This window comes from Mixophyes fleayi, chromosome 5 (assembly GCF_038048845.1).
Source record: "Mixophyes fleayi isolate aMixFle1 chromosome 5, aMixFle1.hap1, whole genome shotgun sequence".
Taxonomy (NCBI): domain Eukaryota; kingdom Metazoa; phylum Chordata; class Amphibia; order Anura; family Limnodynastidae; genus Mixophyes; species Mixophyes fleayi.
The window spans coordinates 43,994,337-44,019,731 of record NC_134406.1 but is presented as its reverse complement, the minus strand read 5'-3'; the positions used below and the strand labels follow the sequence as shown (position 1 = coordinate 44,019,731).

The following is a 25,395-nucleotide window of genomic DNA, read 5'->3' as shown; positions in this document are numbered from 1 at the left end:
TTCTCACTATACCCCACAGAAGGAAATATCACATGCTTCTCATGATACCCCACAGATGGAAATATCTCATGCTCCTGACTATAACGCACAGAAGGACATATCTCATGCTCCTGACTATACCCCACAGAAGGACATATCTCATGCTCCAGACTATACCCCACAGAAGGACATATCTCATGCTTCTGACTATACCCCACAGAAGGACATATCACATGTTTCTCGCTATACCCCACAGAAGGACACATATCAAGCTTCTCATGATAACCCACAGAGGGATATATAACATTCTTCTGACTATACCCCACAGAAGGACATATTTCATGTTATTGACTTTATCCCACAGAAGGATATATCACATGCTTCTCATGATACCCCATAGAGGGACATATCATATGCTTCTCACAGTACCCTACAGACTGACATATCACATGCTTCTAACTATACCCCACAGAAGGACATATCTCATGCTCCGGACTATACCCCACAGACAGACATACAACATGCTGCTGAATATACCCCACAGACGGACATATCTCAAGCTTCTCACTATACCCGACAGGACATATCTCATACTTCTGACTATACCCAACAGAAGGACATATCTCAAGCTTCTCATGATACCCCACCCCACAGAAGGTTATATCACGTTTCTCACTTTACCCCTCAGAAGGAAATATCACATGCTTCTCATGATACCCCACAGACGGACATATCTCATGCTTCTGACTATAACCCACAGAAGGACATATCTCATGCTCCTGATAATACCTCACAGAAGGACATATCTCATGCGTGTCATGATATCCCACAGAAGGATATATCATGTTTCTCACTATACCCCATACAAGGATTATCACATGCTCCAGACTATACCGCACGGAAGGAAATACAACATGCTACTAACTATACCCCACAGAATGACATATCTCATGCGTCTGTCTAATACCCACAGAAGAACATATCTCATGCTTCTAACTATACCCCACAGAAGGACATATCTCATGCTTCTGACTATGGCCCACATAAGGACATATCTCATGCTTCTAACTATACCCCACAGAAGGACATATCATGTGCTACTGACTATACCGCGCAGACGAACATAACACATGTTTCTCACTATACCCCACAGAAAGATATATCACATGGTCCTGACTATACCCCACAGAAGGACATATCTCATGCTTCTCACGATATTCCACAGAAGGACATATCTCATACTTCTCACTATACCCCACAGAAGGACATATCACATGTTACTCACTATACCCCACACAAGGAATATCACATGCTCCAGACTATACCCCACAGAAGGATATATATTATGCTACTGACTATACCCCACAGAAGGAAATATCTCATGCTACTGACTATACCCCACAGAATGACATATCACATGCTTCTGACTATGGCCCACAGAAGGACATATCTCATACTTCTCACTATACCCCACAGAAGGACATATCACATGTTACTCACTATACCCCACACAAGGAATATCACATGCTCCAGACTATACCCCACAGAAGGATATATATTATGCTACTGACTATACCCCACAGAAGGAAATATCTCATGCTACTGACTATACCCCACAGAATGACATATCACATACTTCTGACTATGGCCCACAGAAGGACATATCTCATGCTCCTAACTATACCCCACAGAAGGATATATCACATGTTACTCACTATATCCCACACAAGGAATATCACATGCTCCAGACTATACCCCACAGAAGCATATATATTATGCTACTGACTATACCCCACAAAAGGAAATATCACACGCTACTGACTATACCCCAGAGAATGACATATCACATGCTTCTGACTATGGCCCACAGAAGGACACATCTCATGCTCCTAACTATACCCCACAGATGAACATATCACATGCCTCTGACTGTACCCCACAGATGGACATATCATATGCTTATTTCTATACCAAACAGAAGGACATATCACATGCCTCTGACTGTTCCCCACAGATGGACATATCTCATGCTTATCACAATACCCCACAGAAGGACATATAGATGCTTTTGACTATACTCCACAAAAGGACTTATCACATGCTTCTGACTACACCCCAGAGGCAGACATCAATCGTGTTTCTGACTATATAAATATGGGTATAATTCACACTTCTTACTATGCCCCCAAATAAATATATATTTCATGCATCTGACTATACCCCAACTTTCATACTTCTGACTATTCTTCAGCTACAGACATCTTTCATACATCTGACTGTACCCCAAAGAGCAACATATTTCATGCTTCTCACTATACCCCAAAATGGACATCTTCAACTCTGCTGACTATACCACAAAGAAGGAAATCTTTCATGCTTCGACCATACCAGAGAACCATACCATAGAACATATCTCATGCTCATGATTATAGCCCACATAAGGACATATCACATGCTTCTGGCTGTACCCCATACAATGACATATCACATGCTTTTGACTGTACCCCACAGAAGGACATATCACATGCTTCTGACTGTACACCCTACAATGACATATCAGATGCTTTTCACTACACCACACAGGAGGAGATATCATATGCTTCTGACTGCACTCCACACTAGGATATATCACATGCTACTGGCTGTACCCCGCACAAGGACATATAACATGATTCTGGCTGTACCCCGCACAAGGACATATCACATGCTTCTGACTATACCCCAGAGACAAACATATATCATGTTTCTGACTATTCACAAAGGAAGTGTATATTTCATGCTTCTGACTACACATCAAATACAGAGGTTTTTCATACATCTGACTGTACCTTAAAAGAATGACATATTTCATGCTTCTCACCTTACTCTAAATAATGACACCTTTCATGCTTCTTACTGTATCACAAAAACAGACATATTTTATGCTCCTCACTATACCCCAAAGAAGAACATATGTCATACTATACACTAAATATGTCATGCTTCTGATTATACCCCAAATAATGACACCTTTCACTGTACCACTAGAACAGACATATTTTATGCTCCTTGTTATACTCCAAAGAAGAACATATGTCATGCTCTTGACTATACCCCAAAGATGGATGTATTTTGAACTTCTGACTATACCGCAATGGCAGACATCTTTCATACCTCTGACTATATTCCAAAGAAGGACATAATTCATGCTTTTAATTATACAACAAAGAAAGATAAATGTGCTTTTGACTCTAGCACAAAGAAGGACATATTTCATACTTCTGAATATACCCTAAAGACAACCATACTTCATGCTTGGACTATACCCCAAAGAAAGGCATCTTACTTGCTCATGGAGAGGAAAGATACTTAGGGAGGTTATATCAAAATAAAGTTTTATAGATAATTATGTATAAAGTGACCCAGTTCCATTTATTATCAGAAATTCACCACTGCAAAAACACCAATAGGGCCCATTGCAATAACTCAGAAAATATATTGCTAGCACTCTGATCTATCCCTAATTACATTTACATTTAGGCATTTTATTTATAATTTTAGAGTCACATCAAATTTAGAACTGTAGGATTTGACTAAAATCCCAATTATTATTAAAAAATATTCTGATAAATTCCAAGACCCAATTTACAGTATATAATTAAGTATATTTAGCCTAGATGAAAAATCACTTATGTAACTGTAACTTCTGGAAGTGATAATTGTTCCCTGAACACAGACTTGCTCTATCTGAATAGGGATGAATATGAGGGGGTGCAGGACTGTGACGTACACTCACATACGCTCAAATTATTTTATGTTCCAAAAACAACAATAAACAGTTGGCACCTCAATGTCGGATGTAATGTGTTTGTGACACATCCTAGGATCCCTGAATACAGTGATAATTGTTCATTTCCTCATCAAAATTTTGTAATACTAATGTTAATGTTAGAAGGTTGAATGGTAATAATTGAGATGTTAAAATGTAATCAGGTAAACATAATTGGTTACAAATACGCAGAACTGAAAATTCCTTGTGTTTGGTATTTTTGAGGATCATTTACTAAAATAGTGAAAGGAATTTAATGCAAAAAGAGATTAGTGAGTAAAACCTGGACACAGGGCCGCTGAGATGGGGGGGGCACATACTAATTACCCAGGCTTATCTCATTATTCTTTTTGCATGGGGGGGCTTTGGGTGGGGTAGCTCCGCCCCCTTAATTGGTGGGGGGAGCAGGGTAAAACAAAAATACTCACAAGATCGCTGCGCCGGCATCCCTCTTCCTTCCTCTCTGCTTCGTTCGCACTGAATGTTGGGCATGACGTCATCACGTCATGCCTGACATTCAGTGAAGAGCGGCGCAGAGAGGACCCAGACAGAAGATAGAAAAGAAGAGATGAAAGAAGCCAATACAAAGGAAAGAAAAGGAACGGAGGGAAGGGGAGGAAAACAGAAAGGCACCGAATGATGAAGAAGGGGGGAGGGGGGAGAAAGGCACCGAGTGATGAAGAAGAGGGGGGGCACCGAGTGATGAAGGAGACTGGGAGGGGGGGAAGGCACCGAGTGATGAAGAAGGGGGAGGGGGGTGGAGGCACAGAGTGATGAAGAAGGGGGGAGGGGAGGAAGGCACCTAGTGATGAAGGAAAGGGAGCAGCATGGCACAGTGATGAAGGAGAGGGGGGAGAAGCATGTCACAGTGATGAAGAGGGGAGGGAGCAGCATGGCACAGTGTGATGAAGGGGGGGGAAGCAGCATGGCATAGTGTGATGAAGGGGGGGCAGCATGGCACAGTGTGATGGAGAGGGGGGAAAACATGGCACAGAGTAATGAAGAGGAGAGGGGGGCAGCATGGCACAGAGTGATGAAGGGGGCAGCATGGAACAGAGTGACGAAGGGGGGCCAGGTGAAGGTGGGAAAAGCAGCATGGAGGGTGCAGTGTGATCATAAGGGGGCACAGCGTGGTGATGATGAAGGGGCACAGTAATGTGTGTGTGTGATGGCACATGGGGCTTGTGGTAGTGTGTGTGTGTGTGTGTGTGTGTGTGTGATGGCGCATGGGGCTTATGGCAATGTAGTGTGTGTGTGGTAGGGGGTGGCTAATTAATGGGTGCTATTTTGATTGTGGGGTGATGGTGGGGCAATTTAATAGTGGGGACTATTAATTTAAGATAGGGTGGTTTGGGGGCTATTGAATGTGAGGAGAATGAGGTGTCTTTATTAAATGTGACTATAAATTATTTAATGGCAGTGATGGTTAAAGGGAAATATGTATATTTATGAAATGTAAATACTATTCATTTGTTGCTGGGTCTGTTTGGAGGGAGGGAAATAGGTTTATTTATTAAATAGGAATACTATTATTTTAATGTGTGGGCTGGAGGAGGGCCTAATCATTAATCGTGGGTGCTATTGATTTAACGCCGGGGCTGGTTGGAATTTTCTAAATGCACCCATTTTTTTTTCCAAATAGGACCCCCAACATTCCAGGATCCAGACAAGCTGCAACTAACGAAACCAGCAGCCACAGGTGGTGAAAGTGACAAAAACAGGTAGGAGAGAGCAGGATAGTTTGTGAAATGCTGTGATTCTAGTGGAACAATCCCAATTGTGGTGACTGTTCTGTCCAATGTAAGGGGCAGGCCAAGACTGTGAACGCTTTATGTGCACAATGCATTCTTTATAAACTACACTATGGTGCTAGATTTCCAGAAAGTCAGGAGTGCTGGGACATATGTCACGCACCGGCAAGCGGGCACTGCACCCTTGTGCCAATGGTGTATACAACAATGCAGCTTTTTTTCTGTAGGAGGGTGGCTTAGCACTTTCACCTGCTAGCCAGGCCCCAATGATGCATAACCACGCCCCCCAAGTGTATGAACACATCCATAAACACTTTTGTGCCACCGCTCAGAGCAAATTTTTTGGCCATGCTCCACTATAAGGGGGGTCCCATGAAGTTGTTGTACAGGGGCCCTGAATTCCTCTTATCAGCCCTGCATGGACATCCCCATGTCTGAGAGATGCTATTTGTAATGCCGTCCAATTATTCAGCCATGTCTAAAATAGAGGTTACTTCTCTATACTTAAGCTGAGAGAACAAATTTCAGCATTTACACATGCTAGAGATCATGTACCGACACAATTTGACACAATGCATAAAATACCTGGAATCTTTGCCTAACTATGTCCATCAAGCTCTCTTTTACTCCATATTACAAGAAAGATACTTCTCTAATGGGGTAGACACAGAGAGGCTGATAACTTGTCAAACTTGCTATGTAGAAATACACTGAGTGGATTGGTGGATTCCTAAACAGGGGCAGGGCCAGTGGTGTCACAGAAACTCAAATAACTGTGCTCTCTGTTTTTTGACCTACATCAGATCCCAATAGAACACTTTGATGTGGGACGGGCTTCAGCTATCTGTAGTGGAGAACTGTAGTAATAGTTTTTGAAAAAAGCTGCAGTGAAATGTTAGTTTAGCACGGCATAATAAAGTTTAAAATAAAATCTGTACACAAAGGGGCTCACTCATTTGTGCTCAGAGCCTACATAGTGAATAAACAGACCTCAAGGTACATTCAGCTCAAACACAGAAGCTTTGCATCAGGTGTACATCAAGCATAACAAGTGTGTATTCTTACACCCAACTATAGCGTAGAGGGCGTATGAATGGCGAAGAGAATGTGTAGAGATAGCGTAGACACGTGGATTAACAGTGCTAGTACTAAATGGCAAAGTCACAGAAATCGATTTGAACACAATATAATAATATAATGAAATGTTATATTCACAAGAAAATACTGTCTTGATAGTATTATTGATAAATTCAATAGTCTCATGTTCCATATAACATGCAAATAAATACAAACACAAATACAAAATACAAATGAAATTAAATCAAATTAAGTACAAACATATGTAGCTTCCCCCTTTAAAATCCATTGGGTATCTTCTTCCCTGCAGTAGTCCAAATGGAAATGTCCCTTATATAATAGAGAGCACCCTTCCACACTACTTAGGCCTTAAATTAAGCAAGGTGAAAACAATTCCAGCATTAAATAAATATTCTGACCCTTTTAACATCTCAGGATGTTGTGCCTGCTGTTAACAACAAATGGCTTCTCCAAGCAGCTGACAGGGGACTTCAAAATAACTGTCTGTTACAAAGTAGGGGATGACCTTTAAAAGATATGTAAATGCTTCCAACTTCAGATTTCCACTGTCAGAAATATTATTAAGAAGTTAAATTTAGGCTGAACTGTTGGATACAATTTAGGCTCTTCAGATGGAGAGACACATTAAACAAGTTGGATGAATGAACCTCATTTTTAAAGTGCATTTGACAGCACAGTTCTGCTGAACAAGTCTGATAGGAGCCTAACATCATACTTTGTGCTATTAGAAGACCCTACTCATTTCTATGTAACTCTCTAGATTTACTAAGCTTATCCCTTTGTGCTAGCAAGGAAAGTCCTACTTGTCCTCAAAACACTATATACATTTAATTTGGTTAAACTAATACCCCATTCATACTGCACCAAAATTCCGGGTTTTTCCCTGGGCGAGTTAAAACGACCCGGGTCTTGGTGCAGTATGAATGGTACAAGTGAAAAATCCCGGGTCTAAAAAGCCGGGTGTTCAACCCGGGATTTATCGAGGGGTAATTCCCGGGTCGGTTGCCTGCACTATGAATGTGGCAACCCAGGTTTTTGCATGAGAGAGAGAGAGAGAGAGAGAGAGAGGGAGAGAGGGAGAGAGGGAGAGAGAGAGAGAGAGAAAGAGAGAATTTTTTTTCATATTCCAGCTTTCAGCCAATGAAAAGTGCTCTGGTGATGACTCCCACAAATTGCCAGGGCACAGACGAGGTGCAGTATGAATGGTGTTTCTGAGCTGGGACGCTCCGAGCCCCTGCAAAAACCCGGCTTCAAAAACCCGGGATATTGCCGGGGCGGCAGTATGAAAGTGGTATAAGAAACAAAAATTCCCAGTGTAAATGATGCAGAGTGAAAATGTGAATGCTTGAGCATAAAAAACAGGGCTTTACTGATCTGTCACTGTACCCAAGCATTAGCTTGTCACACATGTCTCAGGCTTTTAGAAGTCTTTCTATAATTTCTATAGAAATGATTATGCTGCCCTTCTTTCAATGGAAGTCATAAAATTATAGCAGACAGCAGGGAAACAAAGAATATCACAGGTAGATATTCTTGTTTTGGATTTAAAAAAAAGTATTTATTTACACTGAATAAATGTAATTGCTACTTTTCTAAGCAATGAGCTTGGTACTGTATCTCAGGTGTATGAATAAATTTAAACCAGAGTATGTAACACATTTGTAGACACTTTCAATTATTAATTTTCAAATCGACCCCTAACCATGAATATAAATAATGAATGCCCATTCATGGATGGACTTTTGCATGTGTGTGGAAGGGTCTATTTAGAAAATATAACACCATATATATATATATATATATATATATATATTAAAAAACTTTTGGTTGGATACACCCTCTAGCAGAGTGCATCTAACATGCACTTTTTTAAACAGTTTCTGTATATATATGGGGGGTGGGGGGCTGATGTATACAGCCTTTTGTGTGTCATCTGACCAATGTCAGTGATTTCATATAACCAATATGAAAAGGTCTTTACACGGGTCAGTTAAAACATGATGGGCCTGATTCATTAAGGAAAGTAAGGCAAAAAAATGAGTACGTTTTCCCCTGGACAGAACCATGTTACAATGCAAAGGGTGCAAATTAGTTTATTATTTTGCACATAAGATAAATACTGGCTGTTTTTTCATGTAGCATCCAAATACTTTATAGCTTTATTTTTACACTGAAATTTAAAGTTGATCTAGAACATGCTTTACCCCAACTATAAATCTGCCATCACACTTTAAATTTGCCTCCACCTCCAATGCAACATGGTTTTGCCAAGGTGCAAAGTTACTATTTTTTTTTGCTTTCCTTTCCTTAATGAACCAGGCCCGATGTATTTAGGCTTATGTGAGGCAAGTAGGGAACAAATATGGACAGGACACTTTATGCTTCTGTTCCTCTGCATATCGAGAGGCTTCTCAAAAATGTACATTAAATAAGTTCTACAATTCTTTACAGCCTTGCTACACTGCCATCTAATTTTACTTTTACTTTCTCTCTTTCTGGTCAGAATATAACCTTAGGAGGGAGGTCCAACAAATAGTCAATCACATAAAACTGGTAACTAGTCTGAAATCACAACAGATCATCAGACGATCTATTTGAATAAATACGTCAGAGTAATGCAACAAATCCCCTCACCAAAAAATAAATAAAAAAGCTTGAAAAGACTTTTTATTTAATGACAACATTTTTTAAAGCTAGAGATTTTTAAAGGACCGATAATCCTACAATAGTAACTGTATATAAAAGAGCCATAACTTCCCAAATAAATATGGAAATATTCAAGAAATGTGCAAAAGAGATTTTAGATAATGATATACTTCAAGTGGAAGGATTTTATCTGTGCATATGAAATTTCCCATTTCTATATAGCTTTCTACTGGCAAATCTTTAAATTGCCCTGATAAAATGTAGGTAGTTTAGTGAGGTGTGCACAGTTTTCAAAATAATGCTTTTGACAGTTGATCAAGATGAATTAGTTAATGCCCTGAGTAAGGAAGCGCTATTCGAAAACATACAGCACAAACAAATTCCAAACAAACAACCATAAAACAATGCATATGAAATACATAAACACCTTGACAAAGTATTCAGCCCACAAATACCTTATTCCCATTTTGTTTCCACAGATTCTGAGTGTGACATAAATTGACGTAGATCAACAAAGCATTGACTACCATGTTAAATGAAACTAATTACTCCAAAACCTTTCCACAAATAAATAAAATGAAAAAAAAACGACAGCAATCATCAGATATCAAATGTATTCGTACCCTGTGTATTTGCAAGCTGCAATTTCCATAGAGGCAGTATTTTGACTCCTAGGAATATATTTACTAAACTGCTGATTTGAAAAAAATGGAGATGTTGCCTATAGCAACCAATCAGATTCTAGTTGTCATTTTGTAGAATGACCTAAATAAATGATAACTAGAATCTGATTGGTTGCTATAGGCAACATCTCCATTTTTTTCAAACCAGCAGTTTAGTAAATATACCCCCCAACTGTGTAAAAAGCTTGAGGGTGACATGTCCTACAGCATGGTACAGCCTTTCCAAAAACAAACAACAATGAAAATGAAGACAAGAGAATGCCAAACAAGACAGCATTGATTATAGAGAGTTTCACATCTGGTGAAGAGTTTGAGACCGTTGCAGAGGCATTAAACATCACTCAGAGCTAAGATAGGTCCATTGTGCAGAAGTGGAAGAGCTATGAAACTACAGCAACACTGCACAAATCAAGCCCCTGCCCTAAACTTAGTTGTAAAAAACGAAGTGCACTTGTCAATTACTAAGGCTCCACATTAAAGGAGCTACAGAAGGATAACATGGAATATAATATACATGACGTTCCAGACAAAGAGCTTTTATTGTTTTATGGGAGGGTCACAAGGAAAAAGCACTGGATGAAATGAATATATATCTATAATATCTATCTATAATATATATATATATATATATATATATATATATATATATATATATATATATATATATTAGTTAGATAGATAGATAGATATATATATCTACAAAGAATAAAATATATATCTACAAAGAATAAAATCTATAGTTCCTCGAGTGGTCCAGTCATGAATAGTGACCTTAATCCCATTGAAAATCTGTGGTTAGACCTCAAGCAGTTCATCGCTGCTCCATAACTAAGCTGACCAAGCTTCAGCAGTTCTGCAAGGTTCAATGAGTAAACGTTTCTTCATCTCTGTGTACAAAATTAATAGAGACTACTAAAGAAGACTACTGGCTGAAATAGCTGCCAGAGGTGATTCAACTATTGAACACGGGTGATTAAATGATGATATTTCAGTTTTTTATGTTTATTAGTTTCCGGTTATTTATCCTTAATCTTTTGATGTAGTATGGGAGGCAGGGAAAATTAATGTGTGACTCACATATAAAAATTTCCATTTCCTGTCCTGTGGTTAAACAATGACACAGGCCTTATAAGAAAATTCTGGACTTTAAACAATTTAAAAGATTCATAGAAGCGCTTTTTGGTATCGTTAGATGAAAGGAAAAAAAAAGGAAAATGTCATTTTTATTAAAAGAAGATTTCCACTTCAAGCCTAATACAAAGTATGTGCATGTTATTAGAATCTAGAAGAATGCTGTTATACTAATGAGTTCATACAATTGTCATCATTTGGTATTGTAATTTCTTATCAAAGATAAAATGAGATATATGGGTTTCTGTCGAAGACATGACATTTATGGAGCAGACCTAAGACAAGGATTAGAATCTCTATAAAGACAAGTTGTACAGTTGACAATCATCAAAATAATTGTTGGTTAATACCCAGTGTCTGCAACCTGAAGAATAAACTGCTACTGAAAAACTGATCAAACGGCACAATAATCTGAAAAAGGTCCAGCAAGAGACAAGAGGGTACAATGACCATCCTAACCTAACTGCATCGTGATTCCGAATGCAACATTATAGTAACTAATACCAAAGTTGCTGAAAAAAAAAACACAAAGAAAAACCCAGCTCAGTTTAGATTTTGAGGTTCTGTAATCTACATCAGAAGAGAACTGTGGCGCGAGTCTCTTAAAATCAAAACTCATCTTAAATCATGTGCAACTGCAGCAGCACGGTATCCTCCATGAACAATGTCAGCATTGTTCATAGCTAGGGTCGCATGTGGTCAGAGACTGGACATTACTTAAAATACGATGTGATATGATACCATAGACATCTCTGACAACATGATCTTTTTCAGGGTCTCTCAAGAACTCTCGATCTCACAAGGGGGTCACAAATTATTCTCCTGGAAAACCATCAGATCACCTTAAGAGATCTGAGCACCAGCATGTACTGTTTACACATCACTGTGATTGGCTTGTCAAGCTGGTGAGAAGATCTGCTGCAGACCTGTGTTACCAAATTGTGTTCACCGTGTGACATCAGATTCAACGGGAAGAGAACAAACAATGGGAAAGTTTCCATGAAGCCTGTAGAGATGAATAAAACTGCAGTGAAATGTTGTACCATCAAGTTTCATGGTGGAACAGGACATTTCACAGAGGTGTAGCGCTACCATCCTCAAGTTCTGGCATTCTGGACTGTATTTGTATTGTTGCATTTTATGGAATTTAAAGTCTATGAACAGTGCTGGGACAATGACAGTCAAACCAAATTCCACCACTGCAGAGTGTCAAATTCCAAGGTGAAATGAGGAATGAGATGAATATTTCACTGAACCAATTAGAAAATTTTGCCCATATCTGGCTACATTTGGACCCCCTTGTGGGCACTAGGACACCTGGTTGCCCACCACTGATAAAAACTATGAAGGTGTTGAGTTGCACCTGTTCCTGGATATAACACATTTTTTTGTGATCTAAATTTGCTGTTGTTGGTAAGTCGCCCAAGTCAGACTATTCTTCCAAACGTTCAGTTTAAGACACAATCAGGTTTCAAGGTTAAAGTCACATAGATGAACAAATTCATTAGAGGCACCTTAGCTTACATCACTTCACCATTCACACTACCGATTCATACCTAAAAATATTAATCCTGTCCATGCATTTAGAATAACAAAACTAGTAAAAGACAAGGAAATAATAGTTGATAGGATTTTGTTGCCATTTGTTACATAACTTTGCAGTAGTTTCCACTAGTTGTTCCCTTGTTGGGTTTGTATCAAGTATTCATGAAAGTGTATCCATCCTAAAGTGACAAGTGTCCTATGTACAGCGCTGCGGAATTAGTGGCGCTATATAAATAAATGGTAATAATAATAATAACTTAACATCCAAGATAATACGAAAATATGTCTTGAAACATTCCAAAATATTTATTTAAAAGCTCCTGTATCATAACAAAACTGAATATATTTAGATTCAATGTATGAGCACTTATGAGTTGTTAGCCAGGTGCACACAGTTGCTTTCTGTAATCCTACGTGAGCTCACATTGGCATCCTGATACGTCCTGATATGACCTTTTCCCCTGTTATTAGCAAGCTCCACACATATTTGTACTGATAAATTGATGCATGTTCCATGCTAATAGCTGTTTACACATAAACAACTTGTATATTAGGCAAATGGTTCTTTACTTTGAAACTGAGCTAGTTTTACTGGTAATTTCCTCACTCTTCCCTGCTGAAAGCTTGAAGAGGGGCTACATGGGGACAAGCACGTTTAGCAGCATGAGCATATAAATACTACCGTGAAGTCAAAGCACTATTGGCAATGGTTTAACATGTAAAACGCGTCCACAAAATGAGAAATGCTTTCAAGCTAAAATACTGTATGATGCCAGCTGTTTAGAGGAGAGAAAAATATATTCCCTGCAAAGGTCACTCAGAAACAGTTGGAAGACAAAGACGTTCCAGTGTACACTAGAAGATAAACTTAATGTTTATTTATATGCCAGCGTGTATCTCTTGAACTGTGACCACATCTTTCCAAACAGATATACAGTAAAGTACAAGAAATGGCATTAAAATAAATAGTTTGTCATGTGTTACAAAGGAACAAATATCGCCACGGAATTCTGCAATATCTTTCGCCGCACATTTTCACATTGCAAGACTTTCATTAGCAAACATGGTATGAACATAACCACTTATGTACAGATTAAGGGGTATATTTACTAAACTGCGGATTTGAAAAAGTGGAGATGTTGCCTATAGCAACCAATCAGATTCTAGCTGTCATTTATTTAGTACATTCTACAAAATGACAGCTAGAATCTGATTGGTTGCTATAGGCAACATCTCCACTTTTTCAAACCTGCAGTTTAATAAATTTACCTCCTAAGGCTATATACAAACTGGTGATTGTAATGTGCTTTTTATTGAAAGTTAAAATTCAAGTAAAAACACATATAAGCCACATTACATTTATGTATGCATTTGATATGTGTGTAACATGCATTTTCTATGCGTTTATATCCATTGAGAAATGTAATTTCTAAACATGGGTCTCTGGCATAACAGAAAGTTGTTATGTATGATGTATTCCTATTTATATGAATGGAAGTTTGGAATGGGGTACTTCAGATGCACAGAAATGGAGAAGAAGCAACAAGATGCTCCTAAAATATCAATACGCACTCTCATTTAGTACAGTTTTATTTTCACATCCATTCACATGCACTTGACTTGCCTTAGAAACGCATCTTGAATGCAGAATATTAACACAAGTGTGTACATACCCTGAGTTTGCTAAAATGTAAGCAATTGATTATTTACTGCATTGTATTATTTTATTTAAGTGATTGTTGAGGAAACATTCATACAATTCAAAAAACAACAACTTGAAGAGGAGGTGGTCTATGCCACAAAACTCAATCATTCTCAGTGTCAGCTTGTGCTGTGGCCATGTCAGTTTATTTTTTCAACTTGCTGAAGGGATACAAATTGTGGAGTAGCCACTCAGATCTTAGGTCCTAATGCACAGCAGGAAAGGATTACTTGGTGCCTTCAGAGAATCCCCATATTAATTAACAGAAAAGCATAGCATATGGTTTTGTGGCATGGTTCTGCTATTCAACAGGTATCCTCACTCAGCTGTGTAATACTACAATAGTTCATGTCTCAGTATTGCAAAAGTTACACAATACAGGACTGGCCATTTGCTTGGGTAATGAAAAGATAAATGGGATAATACACTACCTGCCAGGGGAGGGCTGGCAAATTTTAGCCCGGGGTGCAAGACTCATTCTCATCAGCCTATTAGGAACATTTTAAGGGGAAAAAATGCTGTTGGTCCAATGACCCAGTCCAAGGTCGCCCATAATGGGACTGGCCGGGGCCCCTGCCCCCTAGCCCAGCCTGCCCCTGCTACCTGCTGCTCATTAAAGGGGGAGATTCAATTAGCCGCAAAGTGTGTCACGGACATTCCGGAGACACTTTGTAGCCGGGATTTATGCAAGAAAAGATGAGTGGAGATTGTTATTGTTATTACTGGCGATGAGTGTGGTGCGATGTGCGTGCAACATCGCCAGCAATTGAATTCCAAACTATATGGCCATTAGAAGTCACTGAGACCATAATATATGATTGACTTTTAATATGTCTAGTTATTTATAGTAGGTGGTACAATATTCCTTATCATACACCAGTTTTAGGTAAATGGCTTTTTGCTGTTGCTTTTTAATTTATTGATGTTTGCAGCGTTTTTAAGCTTTTCCCTCCTTTACATGTCACTGAATTTTATTTGGTGTAAAATGTAAGTTGGGGATTTGACTGTAGCTATGTGAAATGGTTAAACTGTTAGATGGTATAAGACATAATATATACAGAAAGCAATGCAGCCACAGATACATAGACCCACTAGAAACCAGTGATAAGAATGAATTTTGCACCGACATTATAATATTTCTCTCCTGAATTTGGCACCAGGAATCTCTACTACAACAATTGTTTGTGTGAAAAAAAAATAGTTCCCTGACAATAAGAAAAAAAGACATGCGATCTGACCATGCAACAAAGTCACTCATGTGGAACAAGCCCAAAGGTAATGTTAAAACAGTCTGCGGCTGCCTAATAGGAAAAGACCATAAAATATTCATAGAATTCTATCATTGTTAAAACATATCCTCAAAAAGGGACACTGTAACCAACAGCATTTAGTTTTAAAACATTAAAAACATTTATTTTACACTGGTAGCTGAACACATTTGTGCCTTAGAAATACAATGTTCAACAGATATTGTTTGACAATGAAACTGATATTTTTCCGCAGTAATTTCCAGTATCTTTAGGAATCTGTGATTTAATAAAGGGTACTGATGCAGTTTAGGTTCTCAGAACACAGTGAATAAGTTCTTGTGGTGGTCAATTTACTGAAAATATCAGACATGAGCCATGACTTTTGTGACTATTAATGGTATTCTATCAACTCCCCGGTGCCTCCAACACTTTGCTCACAATTGGAGCAGTAAATGGCAAATTTCATAGGCTGAATAACTTTATACGGAGAGCACATTCGTCAATGTCAGAATTTTAAATCAACGTAACATCAAAATGAAACAGAAATGTATGCTATGTGAATGCTGAGATTAAAAATAAACATCTAGTACACCCTAATACTGTGACCTTAATTAATGGCATACCTGACAACTTTAAGACACAGTAGCGGGGCACTTAATGCTATGTAAACCAAAATTTACATAGAGAATTCAAGACAATGTTTGATGTATTATACTAACTGTAGTTAATTATAAATATTATATACATACTGTATATATATACTGTATATATATATATATACATATATATATATATATATATTTATTTATTTATTTATGGTAATTATAGTTAACTCTATGTGAACTGTTGTCTAAATGTTTTAATAAATAAGGGTTACAGATAATACTATTTTATAATACTATTTTATTTATAATTTAAAAAGACTAAGAAAAATATAAAACATGATGCTACAAAATTATTGGCCTAAAATATAAAGCTAGTGCAATATCAAACAGAAAAAAATAATAAATTTTAACATCTTTTTAGTCAATACAAAATTAGTAGTAAAAGTGATCACTGTGTTGTTTTGTTGCACATTTATACCTTACCTTGATAAATTAACTTAAATAGCCAGGCAGAAAACATATGCTATTATATAATCAGCACACAGATTGTTGTTAGTTACAGCTCTGACAGAGAAGTTTGGTAATTGCAATCAACAGACTTTATCCGAGTATATTGTAGTATAAGCAGTCCTGCTTGTTTCAATGTCACTAATTCTAATTTATCTATTATATCACGATATGAATGCAAATGATATTTTTTCCTAGCATTAATCACAATTATGCAGGTAATTTTGACTACAGAGCTGCAACGTGAGTTTCTCTGAAAAAGTTGACTGACTGATTAAGGATCTTTCTCTTGTGATAAGCTGAGAATGTTGCAATCAGCTTTGTTTCGTAACCTCTACAAAACATTAGTGAAATCTCATATAATGTTAAAATGAGGTGTTATACACCTTGACACTCCTACCCTTGCTATCCTTTGCCAAGGCTGCATCCAATCATGAATACTGCCACACCCTTGAACGTCATCCAAGGCCGTGGCAGTATATGTGTGGTGGCATCCAATTGGATGCCATTGCCAATACTGAATATATAATTATACCAATTTCAGGGAAGGGGAGGAGATATACATTAGAGGTTGTCAGGTATCATCCTATTCGAGGCAACAGGAATAGAGGAAGCTTTGGGAATATTTTATTTCCTTTTCTGAACCATCAAAATTCTCTTACGTCATATGCAATAAATCCTCTTATATTGTTGTGTATATAGTAGTGTATCAGCAAATGTTAATTATTGGTAATAGGGTACCCTTTAAAGGGGACAATAACAGAGAAACAGAAAGATATTTTTAATGAATGTCTCAAGAAGTAGTGTGAAGAAGGACTAATGTCTAGGACACAATCACCAAATGCAATGGTTGAAATAATTTTCCATGTTGCACTGCTTACGTATTAAGTACCAGAGACTGCAGCACAATATAGTCTACATTCAGGCAAACTGGTGAAGAAACAGTGAATTATACCAGTAACTCTTTGGTCCATTAAACAAATGTTCTTACCAGTATCATGTGACCGGTGGAGATGTCCATATTTGATTGGACAGGCTCCTCACTCCAGGAAGATGTGCTGCTCCGTGCGGTGGGGCTGGGCATTGGTCCATCGCTGAACTGTGACGAGATGCTATTGATGCGAGAACTGTGCAGAGGCTCTGGCCGATCTGAAGACTTGACAGCCATCCGCTGGCGGCAAAGCTCCTACAAGGAAGGGGAGAGGCGCACAATATGAATAATATGGAATTAATGTTGACCCCAAGGGAAAATTTCTTGTCAGCTCATGCCAAGAAGCTGTACATTTTAGCTGTGGATTTAAGAGAAAACCTGTCAGCTCTCTACAGCCAACATGTAAGAAGAGCATTGTGCGCTGTCATATACTCATCTGGCCTTATTCCATTCATATTGTCTATAAACACATTGTGAGAAAGGAACTCTGGAAACAGCCTTCATGATAAATACTGCATTTCACAGCTTGGCCTAATTACCTATAATTTTATCCTGCCAACATTTCTGTTGATAAGCAGAGCTGCTGTCATCAAGTTACAAAGTATAGATATAATATTGGGAAGAGAACAAATGTACTTGATTACAATTGAGGTATTAATATAATATGATAGGTATACTCTCCAGGTAATGTTATTAATATGTATATAAAATATTGTAATAGGATATGAAGGGACCAATGGAGGCCTGAAATATGTGATAAGTATTATAGTAGAATTGACACTGTTGGTGCTCTCTGCTGTGGACTATATCCAGCTTTATCATGGGAAGAGCCATATATATTGCTCACACGCTATTCAAAACATAATGCCACACACAAAGTAGCCCACATACTGGGTACGGCTAGGGTAAAATAATTGCATTGTTGGCTGGCAGACCCTTCTTTTATCATATTTCACTATTCTTTTCTTTATATGCCAGCCAATATGAAAAAACAAAACAATCTTATTAAATACTGCTAAAATACAATTTTATACTAATGTTACATGGTGGAGCTTGGGGGTATTAATCAGGTTCCCATTTAACCCCCTTCCAGGCCAAATTTTGAGCCTTCTCCTCATTGCCACAGAGCTCCATGGACCTGTCTTCCATTACTTTCCACTTCTATGAAACAGATGTATTCCACTATTAAATTATACATTTTTACACTATAAGGAAAAAATTGTGGTGAAATGATAAAACATGTATCAGTTTGCTGCCCCTGGAATTCTGTTACCCTAGGCCCAGGCCAAATTTGGTCTTTTTAGAAATCTATCCCTGACAGCGATGAAAGGTTTGAGCTGGGTGGTAGGGGCAGCAAATATGTCCTATGGTGGCATAAAGGTTAAACCCATATGTTCACTACAATGCTAGATTACCAGTGTATTTAACCAATAAGCGTTTTGTTGTCATCATCATCCCAGGTCTCAATGACACAGAAGAGATCACAGCTACTGAGATGGTGTAACGTGAAACAGTAGCAGTTAATATAAGTCGGATATAAATGTTATTGTATGGATGTTTTAGACTTCAGTATGAATGTTTTTGCTAATGTAAGCTGAACTTGTTTTGTGTGAGAGATTGCCTTCAAATACACCCTGAGACCTTTCCTTAGATAATACTCTTGACATAAATTTCTTAGACAAGCAAGGTTATTGTCAGATCATTTTAGTGTAAGACACACAGAAGAATGTGACAGGAGAACATGCTAGATTTAAGCTACCCATCAAGGCCACGCCAGGACCCTCTCTTAAATCCTTCCCTTGCCTCAACTGAACTCCAAGTGCACAAACAGACTGATCTACAGCAATCCTGCACACAGATGCAAATGCCTACTTAACTGGTTGGATCCCAATAGGGAGTGTGATTGATGAAAGAGGGATCTGCGCAATAATGTAAGAACAAAATGAGACAATGTAGCATAAAAGAAATGAAACGTGTATTTTCCGAAAAGAGCTTCAAAACGGGATATAGCATTGGAATAAGTCTGACCTTATTATTATTTTGTTTAATATTTGCAGATCTATGTTCCAAGAATTCCAGGAAAATAACTAGGAATCATTGAATATAGACCTGCTTAGGGTTAAGTTATTTTTACACTATCAGGGAAACAATCCAGAAATCAACACTCAGAGGGTATGCTGGGAGTTATGGGCTACCATTTGTTTGAGAACCACACTTGCGTTGGACATCACTGGAATGCCATTACTTTTTAAAAATATATTATGATTTTTATGGATGATCACATTTTACGCTATAACAATTATACTGTAAACCTCAGCAGTGAAATGTAGGGGTATGACACAGCCTACAGTGATACCAATTGAAAGGGCTGTAGATGTCCAAACTCATGCACCCATAAACAGAGCTGGATGGTGCAGGCCATGTGCTGGCAGGCCAATTAAACCATGCTTGGAATGTGTTATGCATACCTGCCTACTCTCCCCGGGAATTCCCAGGAGGCTCCCGAATTTCGGGGAGTCCTCACAGACTCTTTGAAGAGTAGGCAAAACTCCCGAAATTTGGCGAAATTCACGGCAGTGAATGGAGGGGGTGGGGCTTAATTGTGTCATTAAGCTCCACCCCCTCCATTCAATGCCGTGAATTTCGGCTTTTTTATAGTGGGGTTGGGGCAATGGTGACGCAAAATGTCACCAGGCCCTCCTCCTAACCCATGTCACATGACTTCTCCCCTGGATCTCCCAAAGAAATCTTAAAAGTGGGGATGTATGGTAAATGTTGCAACATGCAACATTCCTACAGGGACCGATAAAAGATAAGGGGCCTGAGTCATTAAGGAGAGCAAAGCAAAAAAAAAAGGAGTACTTTTGCTCCTTGACAAACCATGTTACAATGCAAGGGGTGCAAATTAGTTTATTATTTTGCATATATGTTGAATACTGGCTGCTTTTTCATCTAGCACACAAATACATGATAGCGTTATTTTTACACTGAAATTTAAAGTTGATCTAGGTCATGTTCTATCCCAACTATAAATCTATCCCCACATTTTAAATTTACCTCCCCTCCAAAGCAACATGGTTTTGCCCAGTTGCAAAGTTACTCCTTTTTTATGCTTTGCTCTTCTTAATGACTCAGGCCCAATGTGATCTCTCCTAAACTGGGAATTGCAGGGATGGTTCTGTCCCTCTTAATTCATTACATATTTTAGTGCTTTGTGAGTATACTGTGCTTTATTACAATTTGTATTCAAAAGTATGGCAAGATGTATGAACATGAAAACCACATCTTGTTATGTATAGTTTAAAGACAAAATTAAATATTCCCAATTTGAAGAGTCAAGAGCTACTGCCCTAATAAGGGCTGTGGCTTTTAGTTTCTTTAGAACAAATACAGGCATTTCTATGCATTGAACTTAAAACAGGAACAATTTATAAGGAAAGAGGGGCAGGGTGAGTAAAGTCTAACATGGATAGGTGATGGGTATGCATATAATATTTTCTTTCATTTTCTTTGAAACTCATCAAGAATATCACAGGTAATGAAAGTTATATTCAAGACCATTGATTGGTAATCTGGTTGTACAATATTAAAATACAGTGGGCCTGATTTATTAAGGAAAGTAAAGCAAAAAAAATGAGTAACTTTACTCCTCTACAATCCATGTTGCATTGGAGGGGGAAGTAAATTTAAAATGTGTGGACGGATTTATAGTTGGGGTAGGGCATGTCCTAGATCAACTTTAAATTTCAGTGTACAGATAATGCTATCAAGTATTTGTGTGCTAGGTGACAAAACAGCCAGTATTTAACTTATGTGCAAAATAATAAAATAATTTGCATTCCTTGCATTGTAACATGGTTTGTCCAGGAGAAAACTTACTCCTTTTTTGCCTTACTTTCCTTATTGACTCAGGCCCAGAAACTGTAGCTGAACATATATGGGGCAGCACAGCGAAACAGTGGTCAGCATTGCTAGCACCCATGGGTTCAAGCCCATCCAGGGCCCGATCTGTGTTTGTATGTTCTCCCTTGTTTGAGTAGGTTTCCTCCAGGTTCTCCGATATCTTCCCACATTCCAAAACATACTGGTAGGTTAATTGGCTCCTGACGAAGTGGACCCCAGTGTGTGTGTTTGTGTTATAGCAAGCTCCACTGGGGAAGTGACTGATGTGAATGATTAAACATTCTGGTTAAAGAGCTGCAGAATATGTTGCTGCTATATACAGTAAACATAATTATAATATGAAACAGCATATGCAACAGACCTTGAATCTCAACACATGAAATAACTGAGCACTATGCAAGGAACACATTACAATATACAGGGCTATTCAAAAGGAATGAACCGATTTTATTACGCAATATTTTATTAAGGAAAAGTAAGACAAAACTCCAGCCAAGTCACAAATATTCTACTCATAATCAAGTTTTATTTCCATATTACAAGTGTTTAATGTGATTTCAGTTCTCAAGCATCGTCATGAAATAAGTCACTGACCATTTGCAAGAAGAGGTTTCTAAGTTATTTCATGACGATGACTTATTTCATGACGATGCTTGAGAACTGAAATCACATTGAACACTTGTAATACAGGAAATAAAACTTGATTATGAGTAGAATATTTGTGACTTGGCTGGAGTTTTGTTTTACTTTTCCTTAATAAAATATTGCATAATGAAATCAGTTCATCCTTTTTGAATAGCCCTGTATTATAACCCAGCATATATTACAAAGGTGTAAGCAGTCAATCGAGGAAACAGAAGTGGCCAATAATATAAGCCTAAAGAATGGTGAGAGTTGCACAAGACATCAAAGCTAGATGGGTTAATTTTTGAACTTCCCAACTGCAATTCTTAAGTCCATGAATCTTGTCAAAATACTGAAGCCTGGAAGCCATCTTTATGGTGAATATTGTGTTTTAGTTTCTAAATAATAAGCAATTTAGTATTTTGGTTCCCCAGAAGAGCATGAAGATCTCAAATAATGGTTAAAATAATAAATGTGTATGCTGAGATAATTGTATATATTATTTATCATTGGGAGAACAATATAAGAAAAATGTTCAGCTTCTCTAGGACCCAGAGAGATCCTGCACCGTTTACATGGACATTTGAATTAGTAGCATCATATGTAGAAAATGTCATTTATTTTGTGGAACTTGGGATTAGATAACATGAAATTAAACTTACATTGGTCTTATAATATCACAAGGATATTGCAACATACGTCTAATCATCGCACCCAAGTATTGCATTACGCCATTTATGCAGTCACTGTAACAATTTTGATGATGTATAAAGCAATCTAAATGCAATTGTGTGGGTAAAACAATTTCCTGTCTTGGTGGGAAATGGGAAAGAGAGGAGTTAATCATCTGGCAATGGATTACTAGTCGTGTGGACCTTAAGACCTGAGCTGTGGTCACCCACTTAGAGGCAATGTCCTCACCATAAAACCATTACCCTGGCCTTGTACATTAGAAGCCAAATGTCAATGGTCTTGCTCAGCGTGCTGTTTATGGAATGATGGAAATCTCACTTAGAACACACTCTATATCCCCAGGCACGTACACTAACTCTATGGCAGACCAGCAGAACATGTTCTGAAATGTCAAGGTCAGGGAGATGCGGGACTTCGCACCCCTGTATTAAATGGAATTTATATTGAAGTTCTTGTTTCACATGTAAACTTCTCATCACAAGCCCTACAGTCAATTAGCTACTTAACTGTTTAGTGTGTCTTAGGGGCATGGTGACCTACATAGTGCAGTCAGTAGTGTTTTTTATTTAACAACATTTTGTACATTTTTAATTGCTTTGGACCCTTATCCAACCAGAGTGTCCTTCCAAACACTGTTAGTACAACTATATCCAATCTGACAAAGCACTTTGCACCATCCACATGAAAAATATATCTAAACATACCTTGCATAATTTATCTTAAAGAAGAGCTAGATCTTATTTATACCTACCACCAAGAAATTAAAAGATGATTTACAAATTGTAATTTCTTATGGTTGAAATATAGCACTTATGAATATTGTATTTGGCTCATCTGCTTGCCTAAAGCACAATCCAGTCAACTCTATCAAGCACATTTACAAAGAGATTATTTGGTGACGTAACCTTCTATTAGGTCTGTCATTGTGTTAGCCATTTACATGATTAAAGCATCAGAAACAAAGCTATGAATTGTAATATATTTCATGATTAGTTGTAGCCATTGTTGCCTCTGAATCAGGGGAATAATCCTCAATTGCCAAGCCTCTTAGCAAGATTTGGGTAGGCTGATGATGCTTCTCCATAGGCCTCCACTCTGCTCTTTTGAGAAGAGCAGAATGGGGGCCACTGTAGCAGGTTGGAGCAGAAACCTCAGGCTCCCCCTCACCACCAAGCCCTATAACCATCACACCTCTGCTAACCAGGCACTCCCTGTTTGGCAGTGCAGGACAGAGCATTTTCTCTCCACAAAAAGACTTATGACACATCCTCTTTACTGTCAGTGGGTCTCCTTTTACACCTACTAGGGACATTTTATTTTGGGAATTGCATTTTTTAGACAAATTTTGGCCAATGTGACAAAAATAAACAAACACAAAAGTAACACATGGAATAAAGACCCGGGGCTTGATTTACTAAGCTACGGGTTTGAAAAAGTGGAGATGTTGCCTATAGCAACCAACCAGATTCTAGCTTTCATTTTGTAGAATGTACTAACTAAATGATAACTAGAATCTGATTGGTTGCTATAGGCAACATCTCCACTTTTTCAAACCAGCAGTTTAGTAAATCTAGCCCCCAGTGTCACCTCGCTGTTTTGATTCATTTTAAAGCATAAATAAAGATAATAAAATTAATGAGTGTGCATTGATAATACGATGAAGTGACATTAGCACTCTTCTCACCATGCATCTTTCTAGTCAGAACTGCAATAGGAGGCACAGATTCATTTTTCAGGATAAACTTCCAAAAATAGGCGAGCATGCATCTACGAATGCTCATTGTGGACAAATTGGTGCATTTTTGCAAAATGTCAAGTTCTGTGCACCCTTACTAAATGACCTTTAGTAAATCCGTTATGCACAGCGAACATTCTTCTCTACAGATTATAATCTGACTTCAAATATGTTTACTTGACCAATTCTTAGAGTACTATATACTATACAGAGTAGTATATAATTTTGAATGTTACTCGATTTATATAGATCACCTTGTATATCTGTGAACCTTTATTTTGTACATTGTAACAAATATAGTTTGCTACTTTCATTTTATGAATACAGAAGTATTTATTTCAGTACATGATTAGGTATGGATATTGTTATATATAGCAGGTGTGCAAAACCAGATAATAACCTTTTTGACTGATCCATTAGAATTACTTATTGACAATGTTCAAATATAATATGATATAATTATACATAATATTAAGCCATATCAAACAAGCAACAATTAGCTTTAGTCTATCCATTAATCATTTTTATCTTTGCAATCTGGCTGGACCAATATGCAATTTGTAGCCCTTAACCTCATGTATGAAACCCCTATTCTCCTATAGATTGTACGCTTGTGAGCATGGCCATCATACCTCTCTGTCTGTCTTACGCTGTATAAATAAATGTTGATAATGATGATGATATATAATGCATAGAAATAAAGTGTTTGAATCTCTGCTAGGGGTTACTGTATATTTGCACTTTAACAGTATTGGTACAGGGGTCTGCAAAAATGTGTTGCTACTCATGGATTTCTACAGGCAA

General features: G+C 37.9%; 1 protein-coding gene across 1 annotated transcript in view; it reads right to left on the bottom strand.

Annotated features, from left to right (window-relative positions):
• The window catches only part of PTPRN2 (protein tyrosine phosphatase receptor type N2), a 733,183-nt gene that overhangs the window by 59,490 nt on the left and 648,298 nt on the right, over window positions 1-25,395 (bottom strand). The window contains exon 14 of the mRNA XM_075212113.1: window positions 17,697-17,891. Within this exon, the coding sequence (XP_075068214.1) occupies window positions 17,697-17,891 (195 nt within the window). The remainder of the gene's footprint in view (window positions 1-17,696; window positions 17,892-25,395) is intronic.